General features: G+C 38.1%; 1 protein-coding gene across 50 annotated transcripts in view; it reads right to left on the minus strand.

The window, feature by feature from the left end:
- DWA1 (DWD (DDB1-binding WD40 protein) hypersensitive to ABA 1) overlaps positions 1 to 19,991 on the minus strand; it is a 71,652-nt gene that overhangs the window by 41,257 nt on the left and 10,404 nt on the right. For 15 of the 50 annotated variants that reach the window (XR_016055898.1, XR_016055896.1, XR_016055897.1 and 12 more), the window contains exons 2-5: positions 17,506 to 17,537; positions 17,292 to 17,402; positions 15,125 to 15,201; positions 13,196 to 13,241 (exon numbers count right to left, since the gene is read on the minus strand). Coding sequence is in view for 14 of the 50 variants with exons in the window: in XM_088867389.1 (XP_088723515.1) it covers positions 13,196 to 13,241; positions 15,125 to 15,201; positions 17,292 to 17,402; positions 17,506 to 17,537 (266 nt within the window). In the remaining 36 variants the exon portion in view is untranslated. Of the gene's footprint in view, positions 1 to 12,749; positions 12,874 to 13,195; positions 13,242 to 15,124; positions 15,202 to 17,048; positions 17,403 to 17,505; positions 17,538 to 19,991 lie in introns of all 50 variants that reach the window. The other 35 variants (XR_016055900.1, XR_016055899.1, XR_016055894.1 and 32 more) reach the window with 7 other exon arrangements.

Below are 19,991 nucleotides of genomic sequence, written 5' to 3' on the forward strand. Positions count from 1 at the left end.
AAAAAGAGGTGCTAGACTGTACTGTAGAGGTCCTGACAAAAAAGGAGTTGGACCTAGTCTTAGAGTCGGTACTGCTAAGGTCCTGAACAAAAAAGGAGTTGGACCTAGTCTGGGAGTCCAAGTGCAAGCTAGCTCCCTCCTTCGCCAGTAGATCTGTGAGACTGTTGGACATCCTCCAGGTGTGCTGCCATAAGACGCTGGTAACCCTGCATAAATATGAGATCTCATCAAAGATTGAGGACAATTGCCAAGGAGGGGGGGACAAGCCTCTTGCCCAAGAAATGGTGTTAGAAGAATCTCCTTCCACAATCAGTGTAGGGCCCCAAGAAGAATTAAAGTTTCTCAATCCCAGAAGGAGAGCCATGGCTTCTGCGTATTGAGAGTCGAAAGTCCCAAGATGCGTCGAGAGAGAAAAAAGGACAAAGCCCTGACTGTTTCTGAAAACACGCCCTGCGCCTGAGGGACCAGGGTTGCCTAAAGAGCAGCCATCAAAGTTCAGCTTAATGCTGCCCTCTGGTGGGGGTCGCCATCTGTTGATTCTTGGGGATTTGGGAGGTCTATGTTTGAGTATGTTCTTCCAGTGAGGGAAGAAAGTGTTCCTAGGATGTATGATGACAAGCCCAGAAAGTGGTTAACGAGACTATCTTGTATAATAGGGCTTGACTGTTGTAGTTGAGCCCCATTGAAGATCCTATTGTTCCTTTCCAGCCATAGAGACCAGATTGTTGCTGCCACTGTGGCCTTCCATAAAATTTTCCCAGCCGAGGGCCACTGAGAATCAAAGTTGTAGGTGATGAGAGCTTTGACCGAGGGTGGAGCAACCCATTGGAGGCCGAAAAGTTGGAGTACTAGTGACCACAGATGACTGGAAAAGTCGCAAAGAATGAACAGGTGAGGGTTGGATTCCTCCTCCCTGAGGCAAAGAACGCATCTATTTGGTAAGGAAAGACCTCTTCTTTGTAATTGGTCAACTGTGAGAGCTCTATGAGAGCAGGCGATCCAACAAAAGAACTGAATCTTAGGAGAAGCTATGGAGGACCATGCTTTCGACAAAATAGAGGTGGGGTTGAGGGGGAAGGTTGGAGGTTGAATGAGGGCTTTGTAGAAGGAGGTTACAGAAAAGAGGCCAGTAGGGGAAAGGCTCCAAACCAAAGAATCACAGCCGGAGTAGGGGAGGAAGTGGGAGGATAAGGTACCTAGTAGAAGTAGGAATTGGGTGCACTCGTCCTCTGAGAGGTGTCTGCGGAAGGACACCAAGTTTGTAATAATCCAAAAATTTCAAAAAAAAAAAAACAAAAAAAAAAAAAAAAGAAGAGAGAAAAGAAACTTTTAATAAGTGATGGTCCATAAGAGCATGAAGGTCCATAGGGACCATCACTATCTTCAAAAGCTTTTAGTTTAAGCTTTTTCCTTTCTTTTACCACGTCCTTAGTTGACGTGGGCCTTAATCGTTTCTCGCATATTATGGTGACACCTCAGGTATGAGGTGGAGCCTAAAAAAATAATATAATAATATGTTATAAGAATTTAAATTCGGAAAGGTGAGGACTCCCACCCTAGAAAAAAACTTTTGAGATCTTTCTCTCTCGAGTTGAAATGCAGTGAGCTCCTCTCTTTAGCCTAATTTTTATCGGAAGCTCCCTCTCAAATATTTTAGGTAAGTGAACTCATTATCGTGAAAAATAATTCTTTTTTTTTTTAATGAAATGAAATAATTACTTTTGCTTATTATCACGAATTTTAGGCGAGATAAATTTTATGCGCAAGCAACCTCATTGCCTCGAAAAATAATCTTTTTAATAGAATTATGATATTTTATCTATGTTAGAAATTTTAAATTCTGTAAATTCTTAGAAATAAATTTATTTATTTTTCTTGTCTATTGTTAGAAAGTTTTAGATACTATAAAATTATTAGAAATAAATGTGATATTTTTGCTTTTACTAAACTTGTGAGATTTCTTTCTACTGTTTTTGAATATTTAGACATTGTAAAATTGATGTGTAAATGACTGCCTTATTATTTGAAAACTGATATTTTTGCTATTGATTATAACATTATCTGTGAAATATTTATTTGCGAATTGACATCCCATAAATTGTGATGATTCCGTATTCTTGAATTTCTATAAGAGTCTTTCTAAACATATTAGATTCGCAATTACGCTAGAATATTTTACGAACTGCTAACTTTCTGAATTTGAGCCCAAAATATTTGACTGACTGTTTTTGAAATGTTATTGGAAGTGACTGTTATTAATGGTTTCAGTGAAATTCATATTAATAATTTCAGTTATATCTTGGGGTGTGAAAAATATGGTATCAGAGCAAGAGGTTTAAGATTCTTAGGAAATTTAAAAAGAATGTACTTAAAATCACATTTATTGCGTGTACAGACTGGGACGGAGTCAAGATCCAGAATAGCTGAAGCTAATATAGAAGGAATTCACAAAGCTTTGGAAAATATGGTTTCTTTAATGCAACATTAGATGGAAAACAACAATCCACCCAAGCAGTCAGTTACGGGAAATGGTGAGAGTAATATCGAACAATTTAAGAAATTGAACCCACCTTCTTTTAAGGGTACTGTAAACCCACTGGAAGATGAGGGATGGATTATACAATTGGAAAAAATATTTGAGGTAATGGAATGTCCTGATGATAGGAAGGTGGCCTTGGCAGTTTTTATGTTAGAAGGTGAAGCACAACCTTGGTGGCGAATGGCAAAAGGAGTATTGGTCAGAGAAAATAAACCCTTGACTTGGGAAGTATTTTTGGAGGCATTTAATGAACATTTCCCAGATTTTATTCGAGACAAAAAAAAAATGAAATTTCTGGAATTAATCTAAGGAAACCAGACAGTAGCACAATACGAATCCAAGTTTACTGAATTGACCAGGTTTGCACCACATATGATTAACAATGAGGTAAGAAAGGTGAAAAAATTTGAAAGGGGTCTCAGGCCAGTTATTAGAAGCAGAATATCAGTCTTAAAATTGAGAACTTATACTGAAATAGTGGATCGAGCCCAAATTGTCGAAAAAGATTTTGAAGATTACCAAAAGACGAAAAATCAGAAAAGTCAGGTTAGACCCACACCATCTAATTGACATCAGTTTGAAAGGGCAAACAAGAAGCCAAGGCGCTTGCCACTTCAAAGCCCAATAGAATCATGTAAACATGTGGAAAAAACCATGGATCGAGCCCTTGTTATTGGAATAGAGATTGTTTTAAATGTGGAAAATTGGGACACCGGATTAGAGAACATTCTAGCTTACAGATGCAACAGCTTCCAAAGCAGGGAGAGATAACTCAAAAGCCTCAGATGAAGGGAAGAGTATTTGCGATCACCCAGCAAGACGCTCAGGCCTCAAAATCAGTGATCCAAGGTACTCTTATTATCTTCCAAAAAATAGCTCATGTTTTGATTGATCCTAGATCTACTCATTCATTTGTGTCACTACACTTTTCATGCCACTTAAAGGTAGAACCAGAACAATTACAATACATTCTAAAGATAGCCACACCGATGGGAAATTCAAGTGATACCAATATAGTGTATAAATCCTGTGTAATAAAGATAGAAGAAAAGGATCTGTTGGTTGAGTTAATACTCCTAGAAATTCAAGATTTTGATGTAATCTTAGGCATGGATTGGCTTTCTGCATACCATGCAAGTATTGATTGTTACAAGAAAATGGCTACCTTTAGTATTCCGAATCAACCAGTATTTCACTTCAATGCTATCAAAGAAGACTCCCCATCATATTTAATCTCCTGTATTCGAGATAATCGCCTCTTTCGAAAAGGGAGTCAAAGTTTTTTTGCCTATATCAAAGAAGATAGGAAGGAAGAGATAAATTTGGATACCACTCCGGTTATCCGAGAATTTCCCGACGTTTTCCCTGAAGAATTGCAAGGATTACCGCTGGACAAGGAAATTGAATTTTCTATTGAATTATTGTCAGAGGTAGCCCCAATTTCTAAGACACCTTACAGAATAGCACATGCAGAACTTAAGGAACTTAAACAACAATTGGAAGAATTATTAGATAAAGGTTTTATCAGGCCCAGTGTGTCACCTTGGGGTGCTCCGGTACTGTTTGTTAAAAAGAAAGATGGGACCATGAGATTGTGTATCGATTATAGGCAGTTGAACCAAGTGACAATGAAAAATAAGTATCTGTTACCTAGAATTGATGATTTATTTGATCAATTACAAGGATCACAAATGTTTTCAAAAATTGATCTTAGATCTGGATACCATCAGCTTAAGATTAAAAGTGAAGATGTTCCCAAGACAGCTTTCAGAACAAGGTATGGCCATTATGAATTTTAATCATGCCTTTTGGATTAACCAATACACCGGCTGCATTTATGGATTTGATGAATCGGGTCTTTAAGCCTTTTTTGGATAAATTTATTGTGGTATTCATTGATGATATTTTAATTTATTCCGAAAATCAGAAGGAACATGAGCAACATGTAAGAATGGTAATGCAAATATTAAGAGAAAAGAAATTGTATGTCAAACTTAGTAAATGTGAATTTTGGCTTGAGCAAGTGACATTTTTAGGACATGTCATATCAAAGGAAGGTCTATCAGTTGATCCTTCAAAGGTTGAAACCGTTGTTAATTGGAAACAACCAAGTAATGTGACTGAAGTTCGAAGCTTTTTGGGATTGGCAAGATATTACAGAAAATTTGTAGAAGGATTTTCTCGAATTGCAACCCCATTGACTCGATTGATACAGAAAAATATCAAATTTCAGTGGACAAGTGAATGTGAGGAGAGTTTTCAAGAACTAAAAGTTCGATTAACTTCATCACCTATTTTAACTATTCCTGAGGGGAGTGGGGGATTTGTGATTTATAGTGATGCTTCACATAAAGGCTGTGTATTAATGCAATATGGGAAAGTAGTGGTATATGAATCCAGACAGTTGAAAGAATATGAGAAAAGATATCCAATTCATGACTTGGAACTGGCTGCAATAGTATTCGCTTTGAAAATGTGGAGGCATTATCTATATGGTGAGCAATTCGAAATATACACGAATCAAAAGAGCTTGAAATATCTCTTCTCTCAGAAGGATTTAAATATGCGGCAGATAAGATGGATGGATTTCTTAAAAGATTATGATTGCACAATCCATTATCATTCAGGAAAAACTAACATTGTGGCCGACGCTCTAAGTAGAAAATCTACGGGAGTCTTAGCTCATCTAATGATCCAAGAAATGAGATTGTTAGAGAAAATAGTGGATTGGCATCCGACTCCGTCCATTAATGGTGTGGTAAGTATGATTGCCAACGTTAAGGTAGAACCCCAATTAATCCAACAGATTCGATCGGCACAAAAGAAAGACCCTCAGCTTATAATTGTAGAAGAGGTGAAGCTGGGAAAGAGAGAAGAATTCTCTATATATAGTGATGATTTGCTAAGATTCAAAGGTCGGCTTTGTATCCCGAATGATGAGAGTGTAAAGAAAGCTATCTTGGAAGAAGCACATCACTCTCGTTATACGATACATCCCGAAAGTATTAAAATGTATCAGGACCTGAAGAAAACCTTTTGGTGGAATAATATGAAAAAAGAGGTAACACTATTTGTGTTTAAGTGCCTAACATGCCAGTAAGTAAAAGCTGAGCATCAAAGGCCCGCTGGGTTGTTGCAGCCTTTACCCATGTCAGAATGGAAGTGGGAGCACATCTTTATGGATTTTATCTTTGGCTTGCCTAGAACAAATTCAGGACATGATAGCATTTGGGTCATTGTGGACCGGCTGCCCAAAGCTGCCCACTTTTTGCCGATTCGGACGTACAATTTGGATCGACTTGCCCAATTGTACATTAAGGAAATAGTGCGGTTGCATGGAGTTAGGGTCAGTATTGTATCGGACAGGGATACTCGGTTTACTTCTAAATTTTAGGCTAGGCTACAATCAGCCATAAAGACGAGACTCACTTTTAGCACTGCCTTTCACCCCCAAACTGATGGACAATCGGAGAGGACCATCCAAACCATGGAAGATATGCTGAGGGCTTGTGTCATTGACTTTACAGGAAGCTGGGATGACCATTTACCCCTGATTGAGTTTGCTTATAATAATAGCTTCCAAGCCAGTATTCAGATGGCACCATATGAAGCCCTGTATGAAAGGAAATACAGGTCACCCATATGTTGGGACGAGGTTGGTGAAAGAAAGCTTTTGGGACCAGAATATGTCCAGGTAACCACAGATAAGATAACATTAATTCGAGAAAGGCTCAGAACAGCTCATAGTCGGCAAAAGAGTTATGCCGATAACCGACGGAGAGACCTTGAATTTGAGGAAGGTGATCGAGTTTTCCTAAAAATCTCACCAATAAAAGGCATTATGAGATTTGGCAAGAAAGGAAAGTTGAGCCCATGTTACATCGGACCATTTGAAATCCTGTAAAGAATCAGAAGTGTTGCTTATAGACTTGCCTTATCACCCAAATTGGCAAACATCCATAATATCTTCCATGTATCATCACTATGAAAATATCAGCCCGACCCATCCCATATCTTGAAATATGAACCTTTACTGATCAAGAAGGACCTATCCTTCATTGAGTAGCCAATTTTGATACTGGATAGAAGGGTACAAGTGTTGCGCAACAAAGAGATTCCTTTGGCTCGTATATTATGGCAGTACCATTCTAGAGAGGAGTCGACTTGGGAACGAAAAGACGATATCAGATAAAAATATCCCTATCTTTTTCAGTAATCAGGTACACAAATTTAGAGGACTAAATTTCTTTAAGGGGGGAGAATGTAATAATCCTAAAATTTCAAAAAAAAAAAAAAAAAGAGAGAAAAAAGAAACTTTTAATAAGTGATGGTTCATATGAGCATGATGGTCCTTAAGGACCATCACTATCTTCAAAAGCTTTTGGTTTAAGCTTTTTCCTTTCTTTTACCACGTCCTTAGTTGACGTGGGCCTTAATCGTTTCTCGCGTAATATTATGGTTATACCTCACGTATGAGGTGGAGCCTAATAAAATAATATAATAATATGTTATAAGAATTTAAATTCGAAAAGGTGAGGACTCCCACCTTAGAAAATTTTTTTTGAGATCTTTCTCTCTCTAGTCGAAACGCAGTGAGCTCCTCACTCTAGCCGAATTTTTATCGGAAGCTCCATCTCAAATATTTTAGGTAAGTGAACTCATTATCTTGAAAAATAATTCGTTTTTTTTAAAATGAAATGAAAAAATTACTTTTACTTATTATCACGAATTTTAGGCGCGATAAATTTTACGCGCAAGCAACCTCATTGTCTCGAAAAACAATCTTTTTAATAGAATTGTGATATTTTATCTATGTTAGAAATTTTAAATGCCGTAAATTCTTAGAAATAAATTTATTTATTTTTCTTGTCTATTGTTAGAAATTTTAGATACTGTAATATTATTAGAAATAAATGTGATATTTCTGCTTTTACTAAAATTGTGAAATTTCTTTCTACTATTTTTTAATATTTAGACATTGTAAAATTCGTGTGCAAATGACTGCCTTATTATTTGAAAACTGATATTTTTGCAATGGATTATAGCATTGTCTGTGAAATATTTATTTGCGAATTGACATCCCATAAATTGTGATGATTCCGTATTCTTGAATTTCTATAAGAGTCTTTCTATACATATTAGATTGGCAATTATGCTAGAATGTTTTACGAACTACAACCTTTCTGAATTTGAGCTCAAAATATTTGACTGGGTGTTTTTGAAATGTTATTGGAAGTGACTATTATTAATGGTTTCAGTGAAATTCATATTAATAATTCAGTGATATGTTGAGTACATGATATTGCTGCTTTCGAATGTTTAAAGAGATTTAGAAATACTTTAGGTATGCAAGTGGACTCATCCGGTTCGCCGGTGAGGTATAAGTGGACCTATCCGGTACGCCGGTAGAGATTAAGTGGACTTATCCGTACGCCGGTGAGGTATAAGTGGACCTGCAGGGATTAAGTGGACCTATTTGGGACGCCGATAGGGATTAAGTGGACCCATCAAGACGCTGATGGGGTATATAGGTGACCTACTTGGGACGCCAGTAGGGTATTTTGTGAAATCCTTTGAATTATGCACTACTGTTAAAATGTTATATGCATTTCAATTATTCAGATTATACTTAATTATGCATTTTTTTTTAAAGTGAAACTGTTAATGCATTACTGTTAATAGATCTCCTTTTTGAAAATATTGATATCTTTCAACCATAATTATTTTTAGGATTATGATGATCACTTACTGAGTAGCCAAACTCATCAAACTATGGTAAACATTTTTTTCAGGATAACTGCGGTTTCATTATGAGTGCTCGTCAGGATCAACTTTGGAAGATATTGTAGTTGTGCTTAAGCTTTCTTTTTTTACTTTGTAAGAATTCACCACTGTAAATTTGTCCTATCAAGAAATGTATATATGTTTTGACTGTCACATCTCAGGAATATCTGTATTGTAAATTCTTCGGGTGTGACAAAGTTCTTCTGCCACCAACAATAGGCAGTTTGTCAGCGACAATAGACTTGCCATCAGAGGAGAGGAAGAGGAAGAGGGAGGGGACGGCTTTGCACAAAGGTGAAGTACCAATCCAAAGTTCTTTCCAGAATTTGACTTTGGTGCCAACTCTAGCGTGGAATCTAATGTGCCTTTTGAAAGTGGAAGGGAAGAAGCTAAAGACAGCCACACTCCGAACGCCCTCTGTTTTTTGATGCTCTTTGGTACCAAGTATCATTCTGGATTTTGTATTTTTTGCGCAAAATTTGGGCCCAAATAGCATGCGGTTGGGTGGCCAGTCGCCACCACCATTTACCTAAGAGAGTTGTGTTATGCCTTCTGAGGATTTGAATCCCTAGGCCCCCTTGTTTTCTTGGAAGGCACATGTTATCCCAAGCTACCAAGTGAAATTTAGTCTTCTCTGCTTGGCCAAGCCAAAGATAGTTTCACATCAGTAGTTCTATGCGGTTGGCCACTTGTGCCGGCATCTGGAACAATGACATAAGAAAGTCCCCAGTGCCGGCATCTGCCCACTGGTGAGAGATACCTACCTTTCCAAGTGGAGAGGCGTCTCTCTACTTTATCAAGGACCTGGGACCAAAGACTCATTTTGGGTTCCCAAGCCCCAAAGGAAGACCAAGGTAGGTGGAGGGGAGATCTTCCACTTTGCAGTCCCAGTCTGGAATGAGGGTAGCCACCTCGTCAGGAGTCAAAGCAACTCCCATCATCTTGGATTTACTCATGTTGACTTTAAACCCTGTAGTTGACTGGTAGCACAGGAGAAAGAGTTTGAGGGTGTCGATCTCCTCACGGGTGGCGTCAAGGAAAACCAAGGTGTCATATGCGTATTGCAGGTGTGACACCAAGGGACCGTGGTTGCTGGTGGTGAAACCAGAAGGAGACCGTGCTGGTAGAGGTGAGAGAGGGATCTAGAGAAGACGTCTGCGGCTATGGCGAAGAGGATAGGGGATATGGGGTCCCCTTAACGGAGTCCCCTGTGAGCTGAGAAGAAACCTTTCGGTGATCCGTAAAGGAGAATGGATATATGGGGGTTAGAGTAACATCCCCTCATCCACCTCCTCCAGCGATCTCTGAAGCCCATCCTCGACATGGTTTCATCCAAAATAGACTAGTCTACATGATCGTAGGTTTTCTCCTAGTCTATTTTGAAGATTAAACCAGGTTTCTTAGCTAGGTGTCTAGAGTGGAGACACTCATTAGCTACCAAGACCCCATCCAAGATTTGCTTATCTTGGATAAAGGCAGATTGGGAAGGAGAGATAACTATCGGGAGAGCTTTCTGAAGTCTAGAGGCTAAGACTTTAGCCAGGATTTTGTAGGTGAAGTTCAGGAGGCTAATGGGTCGAAAGTCCTTGATTTCCTCAGCCCCTTCAATTTTGGGCACCAGGGCTATAAAGGTGGCATTTATGGCTTTGTGAATGATTCCCCTATGAAAAAATTCCTGGAAGAAATTGTTAAAGTCGGGACAAAAAGTGCCCCAAAAAGTTTGGAAGGGGGCAATAGGGAATCCATCAAGACCTGGGGCTTTGTCAACAGCAAGGGCTTTGAGGGCTTGGAGGATCTCCTCCTTAGCGAAAGGTTGTCCCAAAGAGGCTGCTAAGTCCTCCCTCAAAGTCAGGAGGTGAGATCATCCATTCAAGGCCTCGAGCCAGAGGGTTGAGAGTAAAGAGATTGAAAGAAATCTATGATGGCCTGCTCAATTTTGTAAAGGTTGAGTCAGAAAGCAATTGTTGACTTTGAGCACCTAGATGGTATTGTCCCTACGGTGACAGTTTGCTATCCGATGAAAGAAGGTTGTATTTTGGTCGCCTGTTTTGAACCACTTAACCCTGGATCTCTGGAACCAGTAGATCTCTTCCTTTTTCAGGGTGGAAAGGTAAACGATTTTGGATTGGGCCCTGAGGTTAAGTTCCGAGAAACTAGAGACATGTAATGTCCTTAAACATTGAATTATAATTTATAAGGTGTGTGGGGCCTTGAGGGGGTCAATTCCACATGATTTTTAGACATGGAAAAACAGAAAAGTGTAGGCTTTTAGATGGGTATGGAAAAGAAACCCTAGGTTTCTTCGACTTGTGCTTGTGTTTGGTTTCTTTCTTGCTAATTGTTTTGTTCCCTCAAATTTCCTTGCATCAACTGCCATCAAATGCAGCTGCATAACGCCTTTTGTGGCTGCATCAAGTATTATAGATCCCGCACTGCATCAAGGGACCCACATAAGAGGGATTTGGTGATGCACCCACATATGTGCGGCGCATCACCTGCATGTGTGGGAACATTGCATTCTAGGCAATGTGCACACATATGCATCTGTGGGTGGGAAATATGACCACGAGCAGGGGCAAATGTTCTTTTTACTCCCACAAAAACTGGCCAAGGTTTTGGATGTGGCAGGTATATCCTCCCCCACAACAAATAAACAAAAAAAAAAAAAACACTTGGAACCATTTTATACCCAAACTTACACACCTTGTTCCACCTAACATACACCACATTATTAACAAGATTTGGTGTGTACACAGCATAACACAAGTGCACACACAATGTGTATGTATACATATTTATACATTCTTGTGTATGTATACATATATACATATATAAGTTACATATCTACAATGTCATATATATATTTAATTATATGTTGTGTCTAACACCATATACACACCATATGAGTATTGTATATATGCATAGATGTACATTCAAGGTTTCAAAAAACATTAGGAGGCCCCGAGGTGGCCTGCTTGGTGCCCAGCGCCTAGGCGGGCGCCTAGAACTCGAACGCCCTGTAGTTTCTTTCACTTTGGGGGTTTTCATATATTGAGGATTTTGTTTTTTCACTTTGGGGGTTAAAAATAAACCCCATAATGTTTTTATACAACTTTGGGGGTCAAAATGACCCTTTTTGCCCTTTTGGGCGATTTAAAAAAACGATAAAGGCCTTACGACCCTGGGCGCCCGCCTAAGCGCCCACCCAAGTACATCCGCCCATGTAGGATAGCCTAGGTCTAGGCATGCGGATATTTTTTCCAGGCCACCTAGGCAGGCGCCTAGGAGCCAGGCAGACTGGTTTTTAATTAAAACATTGCATACATTATATGGTGTATTTTTAATTATATGCTATGTCTAATACCATATACACACCATATGAGTACTGTATATACGTATAGGCATACATCATATAGTGTATTACAATATACTCTGTGAAGGCATACAGAGTGACTATGTGTATGACAATGTGTATTGTATGTACAAACAAGATGTATATACCCATCAACATGGTGTTGTATATGTATATGAAAGGAAATGTATACACCACCAATCTAATGTCTTTACAGCTTGCTTAGCCTGGCATCAACATTATACACATTGTATACATCCAAGGTGTATACATTGAACCATTCATAGTGTTGTCCAACATGATGTTTCTAAGATGATTAAAACCTGTAGTGTGGATGTTATGTGATGAATATTTGGAATTTTGAGTTTTATTAATTAATATATTGAATGGGATGGAATCGCATTGTTCGTTTTACATGTTAATTGCATTAGAATATTTAGAGAATAACATAGACAACAAACCTTCCTACTCTTTATCAGGTTATCAAGCGACCCAAACAGCTAATATATTGGAGATAAGTACTAAATGCCTAGTATCACATAACATCACACATGTTTTTCTTTACATTCTTCTATTTATAATGTTTAAATCTTTTAGAATTATTGACTGCATCAGAGGTGATGTGCCCAGATCAAAACTGCATCTTGGCCTAGCGTATCCATCTCCGACTACATCGAGTCCACATCCGACGTTTGATAAAACTGATTTGATGCACGCCAACCATGACAAAGATATAAGGTCTCTCATTTAAACAATTCCTGAATCAATATAACAAGAGGCCATATAGGTCAATTGCAGATGCGATTCACTTGTGCCCCAATGACTAATGTCAAATCACATGTTAAGATACGGGAAGTTAACAACCACCATATCCACAAATATCTGAAGTAACATACTAGTTCTAAGTAAAAATTGATCAATCCCTATAACCCATTATAGCATACAAGCGTATTACCAGCAATTTGCCAATGGAAGTAAAGACATGCCTATGACACAAGGAAGAAAAATAAGAACACATAATCATTACACATGGAAATACCATAAAAATGCAATATGAGGGGAAAATCCTCTCACGTGTACACAGTATGAAGGAAAATGAAACAAATGCCTTCCGTGGCAACAAATTTCACACATGAAGCATCGATGATAGCACACTATGGATTCTGTTGTCATGGCAAAAGGAACCATCATCTGGATTCTGTTCGAAAGGATCAGGCATCAGAGCGAATGTCATCAAGAACTACATAAAAGGGTATATCAGGGAGTAGTAGTATATCAAATCTGCCAGCCCAACAATATAAATATTAAGGGGTCAGCTAGGTAGAAAAGTCCCAATATGTCCATCCATGGACTTGCATTTTTGCCTTTGACTTTGATTCAGGAAGTGATAAATTTACTTAAACATAGGTGAATAATTAATGACTTACCTATATGATATTGTTATTCTAAAACAAATGAAAATTCAAGACAAAGAAAATCACATCAGCGAATGATTACCATATTTAGAATCAAAAACTCACTTGTGCTGAGGATTAACCAAATAGAAAACTGGATCAAAATAATTTCCTGTAAGAAGCAAGTATTACAGTCAACATTTCAATTTGAAAATGCATCATGTTGTAAAAAACAAAGATGAATGTATCAGTTGTCTATCCACATCCCCATGAATGCATCTGTGCCTATTTATAGTCTCTTTGCAGCAGGAAGATATAAAAATAACACAGATAAAAAGAAAACTGGAACAATCAGCTTACAGTTAGGGCTAAGACAGCAAAGAAAACACACATAAACACGCATACCCCACGCACAACAAACTCAAACACATAACACAGAGCCATCTTAGAAAAAGAAAGCTGTTTAGTAGAAGATAAGATGCTTGTTGATGCAAGAAAGTTGCGGGCTACAATTTTTAGCTCTAAATATCACATGAAGTGTTTAAGTATGAACTCAAGTAACTTCAGTTCTAAATATCTGATGCAGGAGAAGATGTCTCTTATTTTTAAATTTTTCATATTAAATTCTAGGGAAGTATTTTTCGAATTTTTTTGGGGGGGTTTAGTTTTAGGAGTTAGGACTTTAAGTAGTTATAAGGATTCTTGGGTTTTTTATAATTTTAGGATTTTTAGGGGATGTTAGAAAGTACTTATTATGGAATATTCTGTTTAATCAGCGGTAAAATTGTCATTAAAAATGTTATGACTTATGAATTGTCATTATTCATTTTACGGACATTTAATGTCCTTGAACAGTAACATAGACATTATTTAAGAGTGTGTGAGGCCCTTGAGTTATCATTCATGCGAATACGTTGAAAAGAAGGAAGCTTTTGTGTTTTGTTGCAACTTGATTAGCTTTTGGTCAAGGAGAACCATCAGGTTTCTCTAAGAGATAGCTTACGGTTGGCCTGAATCATTGTTATTTTATGCTCTATATCAATTTCCTTACATCAATTTGGCATTGGAGCTCAGGTTTCTTCAACAACAAGGCCAAGGAACTACAGTCAAGTTTAAGGTTTGCTGATTTGTGCCAAGTTTTGGTCGAGTCGACTCGAATTCAACCTAGATCTCTTAGGAGATCTAATCTATAATAAGAATCAAGATGAAGATAAAGATGCTTCACAAGAGGATCTTGCTCATGACGTCTATGGAGAGAAGGGAGCTGGCCTTTGAAGATCTCAAGGACATCGAAGCATTCAAAAGATTTAGGGCACTGGAATTAAAGCAGCATAGGGGAAACATGATCAACTACATATTGTAGGCCTAGGTTGAGAGAGTGATGAAATAGATACTGAGAAAGCTTCTAAAGGCCAGAGAATTAAGTTTAAAGGCCAGAAAATTAAATGTACATATATATATATATATATATATATATATATATATATATATAAACTGTACAAGCAAGGGTGTATAGTAGACTCAGGCGAAACTCATCTCGCCCATAGGGTGAGGCCGAATCCGAGTCGACTCGACCAAGTCACAATACCCTTGTTCCCTATATCAATATCATATTAAGTTTTTGAGAATGGAATAGAAAGACTCATTCCTTACTTGAGGAATTACTTGGAATGAACAAAATCAACATGAATCACAGAAGGAAAAAAAAATGCCAAAGTTGGTGGTAGACCTTAGTGCTGACCTAATGCAGTGCTTCCTTATAGGCACCAAAGAAGATATTCCCTAGAATAATTTTGGAGCATTGGGATATATTTGTTTAATGATTGTAAATTATTCACAAAAAAGAATAAGTGACTTAAGAAGTAAAATGATCTATTGAGATATACCAACTCATATATTACATTTCCATGAAGAAGCATAATATGCACATGTACAGGGAGAGGAACATAAAAGAATGGCAATGCAAAGAGCAAGAAACCACTAAATAATGGTGAAGAACTACTAAATAATACTGGTTAAAATAAGGAAACGAATTACTTGAAAAATTTAGGCTACCTTTCCCATCCGAAGGCATGACTGAGTTCAGAATTTCCTTCCAACTCCAAGCTAGAATACGTCCATCATCACCACAACTAAGCAATGCAAACATGCCAGTCATTGAATAAACTAATATCCTTAAAGATCAACATCATAAACCAGCCATGTATAGCATCTAATGTACAATGTTTCAAGCCAAATTATAAGATAATCCCAACAATATCAGCTATTTCTCACAGACACACGAGTGTTTGTTCCATATTTACATACTTGCATACACACATAAACATACGTGTGTGTATAGAAAATGATTTTCTCCACCCTAAGGAGGACTACTACAGTGCCCCACGCCATTTTGATGAATGCTTAGATCTAGTCCTTTAGGAGTTTGATTGACCCCAAATTTTGTAGATAACATCAACAAGTGAACAAATGCTTGAGTTCTTAAAGGCCTAGATCTAGCGACCCATGAAATGGATGATCATAATTCACCATGTAAAAAAACAAAAAGTGAACCCACTGTAGTGATCCAGCCTAGGGTGTAGATCAAATTATCCCCCTCCCCCCCCTCCCCCCCCCATACACACACACACAAAACAGTTACTGGGATGTTCTAAGGAGGGAGTCACTTCCGCTTTGGAAGCTCTATCCCCCACTCCAAGACATGGGATCTCGATTCCAGGTGATTCCTTAACATTTCGGATCTCAATTCAGGAAATCAGTGAACTCGATCCCAGCTAAAGGGATTCAGTTCCCTGTGTCAAAAATCATGGTCCAATGAGTAACCGGAACCGCAATTCTATGAACTTGGAATCAAGTATGCTCTTCTTTGGGAGCGAATTTCACCAATACATTCTTTGGTTTACATACAATGGAGTATGGACCTCAAATTTTTAATAACTTACAAGCTTTCTATATGTCATATCCTACAAATTTTATAATTCACAACTTTACACACCTTGTGAAGCGTGATTGATGTCTAGTTTCAAAGAAAGGCAACAAAAGAGAAGAAAAAGAGAGAGAAGCAAGAAGTTGGAAGGAGATACAAAAGTTAGTAGCGTTATGGTTCTATCGAGGAATGTCAATATGCTTAACTTCCTTGGAGCTAGTTTAATGGGTCTTGTCTACCTCCTGAAGGACTTCTATCGCTTCAGTGTGGGTTAACCAAATCAAACTTATGGGATTTGCCTTATGGGTGATGGAACACACACACACACTTATGGGATTGCCTTATGGGTGATGGAACACACACACACACACGCACGCACACACACTTGTTTTTTAGGCCCTACCAATCTTTGACAGAAGAGAGCTGTTGGGAATTATATATGGCAATGTCCTTCCTTTTTCTTACTATGCGAAGGAGAGCTTGACTATCATGACATTTCTTTTTTGGAAACAATCTATCGGAACATTATTATATTAATCATCAATTGATATTCGAGTGGGAGTCACCCAATCCAACTAATTGGTGCCAAAAATGAAAACATGTGAGTTGTAGGCAGACCAATGTAGGTAGGTGTGTTATCTTTGTAATGGACCCACAAGATTAATTTTTCATGGTGATTCTTTCTTAAGTAACTGTTTTTATCACCCTCCATTCCCATTGTTAACATGGGAATTGGGATCGAGGATTTAGGTATTACATTACCGTATTGGATTTCTATTATCACTATGCGATCATACTCCAATGACAACAAAATGTTAAAGAGAATTTCAATGACATGAACTGTGTTTACATTGATATTGGGTTTGTGTATTTGGAAAAGGTTAAACATACTCTTCAATGGCCTTCGCTCCCAAATTATATAATATAGTTGATAAGTGATCTTCAGGAACCTCGATCCTCATCATGGAGGAAAGCGATCCCCGAATTTAGTTAAGAATTCATTGTGCATATATAGAACACACTCCCTAAAAGTCAAGATCTCGATCCCTTTACCTGACCATGTATAGACCTCGTTCCCCCAATCATAGATCTTTGAGCCTACCTCGCTCCGTTCTGCCACTCCCGATACAGGAGCTCTTGATGCTCCCATTCCCGGTAACTTTGACACACATACATGCATACATACACATGTATGTACATATGTACGAGCACATACATGCACAAAAAATGGATATGACACGCAAAGATATTACATATGAATTTCAATAGCAAATCACATAAGATCTTCAAACAAACCTTAATAACAAAGCATTTTCTCCATCACCATAAAATTTGACATCATAAGCTGGGCCTTGATGTCCTTGAAGAGAGTAAAGTGGATCTGCCACCTGATTATCAAGCAGATGCCTCCACATCAAATAGCTAATCAGTACAAAAGATTGACTAGGCGCATAAAGATTATCTTATTTACAAACCCATAAAACAAATGCCAAATACAGCGTGTACTTACTGATGATGATCGTTGCTCTTTAACGAAGATGGCTGCGAAGTATGAAAAGATACTAATGTCAATTGTAGAATATAATAGAACAAACTATTGAAATGCATCGACTTCCAAAGAAGTCAATGCAAACTCAAATCATTTTTGAAGCAAGACAAGATGTGTCTTATTTTTTAATTTTTCTTAATAAATTTTAAGGACATATTATTGGAAATTTACAGTGGTTTTTTTAGGGGTTTTAAGTTCACTACATCGACTTGAAGAGAGATATGTATGATGTAGCGCTAACTAGTGTACGAACAACTAGTGGAAAGACAAATGAGTTTTCAATGACAATAAGTCTACAGCAAGGGTCAGCATTGAGCCCGTACCTCTTTGTCTTAGATATGGACGACTTAACTAAGGACCTACAGGATGAGGTATCGTGGTGCATATTGTTCGCAGATGACATAGTTTTGATCGATGAGACCCGAAACGGGCATCATCACAAAGTTAAAACTTTGGAGGGATGCTTTAGAATCCAAAGGTTTTAAAATTTGCCGAACAAATACAAAGTATATGAAATGCAAATTTAGTAACAATAGGAGTAGAGACGAGGAAGTAGTTAAGATTGATGGTCGAGAAGTACAAAAAATACCGCACTTTCAATATCTTGGGTCGATAATCTAAAAAAATTGAGAGATATAGGAAGATGTCACACACAAAATTAGAGTTGGGTGGGCAAAGTGGAGATACGCAACTGGAATTTTATGTGATCGCCTCATACCAATGAAGCTAAAGGCAAGTTCTATAGGACAGCTGTGAGACCAGCTTTGCTCAATGGGGCTGAATGTTGGGTGGAAAAAAAATAATATACCCATAGAATGAGTGTAGCGGAGATGAGGATGTTGAGATGAATGAGTGGCAAGACAAGAAGCGATAGAATTCGAAATGAATTCATTCAGGAGAATTTAGGTGTGGCACCAATAGGCAATAAGATGAGAGAGAGTAGACTTAGGTGGGATGGCCATGTGTGGCGGCGACCAAGTACAACACCTGTTTGGAGGTGCGAATTAATTCAAGTAGAAGGACTTAAAAGGGGAAGGGGTAGGCCCAAAAAGAAGTGGTTAGAAATAGTTCGAAAATATATGGGGACTTATGGTCTCACTAAAGATATGGCCTTTAATAGAGCAGAATGGCGAACCAAAATTCGTGTAGCCGACCTCAATTAATTGAAAAAGGCTATGATGACGATGATGTTCTTTAAAGAATTCTGGGATTTTTTATATTCTTTAGGATTTTAAGATATGTTAAGAAAAGTAGTTAGAATAGTTATGGAGTTACATGCTTTATTAGGTGTAAAAGTGCCACTACAAATTTTATTTTAACTTAAGTGGGGGTAGTTTTGATCTTTTTTATCATAATGTAATAAAAAGACTAAAAGACCTACGGTGTTAGCGATTCTAACACCTTTGGGGCATGAACAAGTCCTATCTAGGGTTTGGGGTCACGTTTTTGTGCAATGAAAGCCATATCCACTCAAATATGACATGTTTTGATGATTTGATAAACTGTTTTTGTTTCCTTTCTCTATTTTCCTGCATCAAATTGGTATCAGAGCGTAGGCTTTCCCCAACAGCATAACTAGGAATCTACAAAAAGTCTAGCTTTTTCAGATTTTAAGCCAAATCAGACTAGAACTTGCTAGTTTCAGCTAGGTTTTGTTTGTTCTCTGCCTAAGGCTTGTGATTTCGGTGAACTTATGGCAACAAGAAGAGGTTGAGGCAAGGGCATTCATATGGATACACCTCATGATGAGAGGTATCAGGAGATAGAGTATCTGAGACAACAAGTTTTGGAACTCACAAGGCGGCTTACAGGCATCGATTGTGGATAAAATAAAGTTTTGTCTGTCCAACATGTTATTGAGCACAACCCTTTTCGCTATCGTGCTCCGTGGGATGAGTCGAGTGAAGAGGAATATGAGCAAAGGTACGGGTGGCACTCAAATTCCATAAATCCAAAAGTAGATATTCCTGCTTTTGAAGAAAAGTAGCAGCCCAATGACTTTATAAAGTGGTTAGCCATGGTAGAGAGGATATTTCATTCCAAGGATCTGCTAGAGAATAAAAAGGTTAAATTTCTTGCTATTAGATTGAAGAAAAGGTGCTTCAGTAATCAGTATGGTGGGAACAGCTGAGAACAAGGAATGGGAAAACCCAAAATTAATATTGGGAGGACATGAAAAAGAAATTAAAGAAAAAGTACCTACTTGAGAATTATTTACAGTCCTTATCTCCAAAGATACATGTGTTGCCCCAAGGAGATAGATACACAGATGAGTTTCAACCTTTGACTGCCCGTAGTGATGTGCTCAAGCGAGAGGAGCAGTCCATTGCCAAGTATGTGAATGGACTGCACCAATCAATTCAAGATGTGGTAGTTTTGCAGCGGTGATGAGGCCTATAACCTTGCAAAGTGTGTCACAACTCAGCAAAACGACCCTCAAACAGGTG

This window comes from Amborella trichopoda, chromosome 5 (genome assembly GCF_054954075.1).
Source record: "Amborella trichopoda isolate Santa Cruz 75 chromosome 5, AtrichopodaSantaCruz75HAP2 v2.0, whole genome shotgun sequence".
Classification (NCBI taxonomy): Eukaryota; Viridiplantae; Streptophyta; class Magnoliopsida; order Amborellales; family Amborellaceae; genus Amborella; species Amborella trichopoda.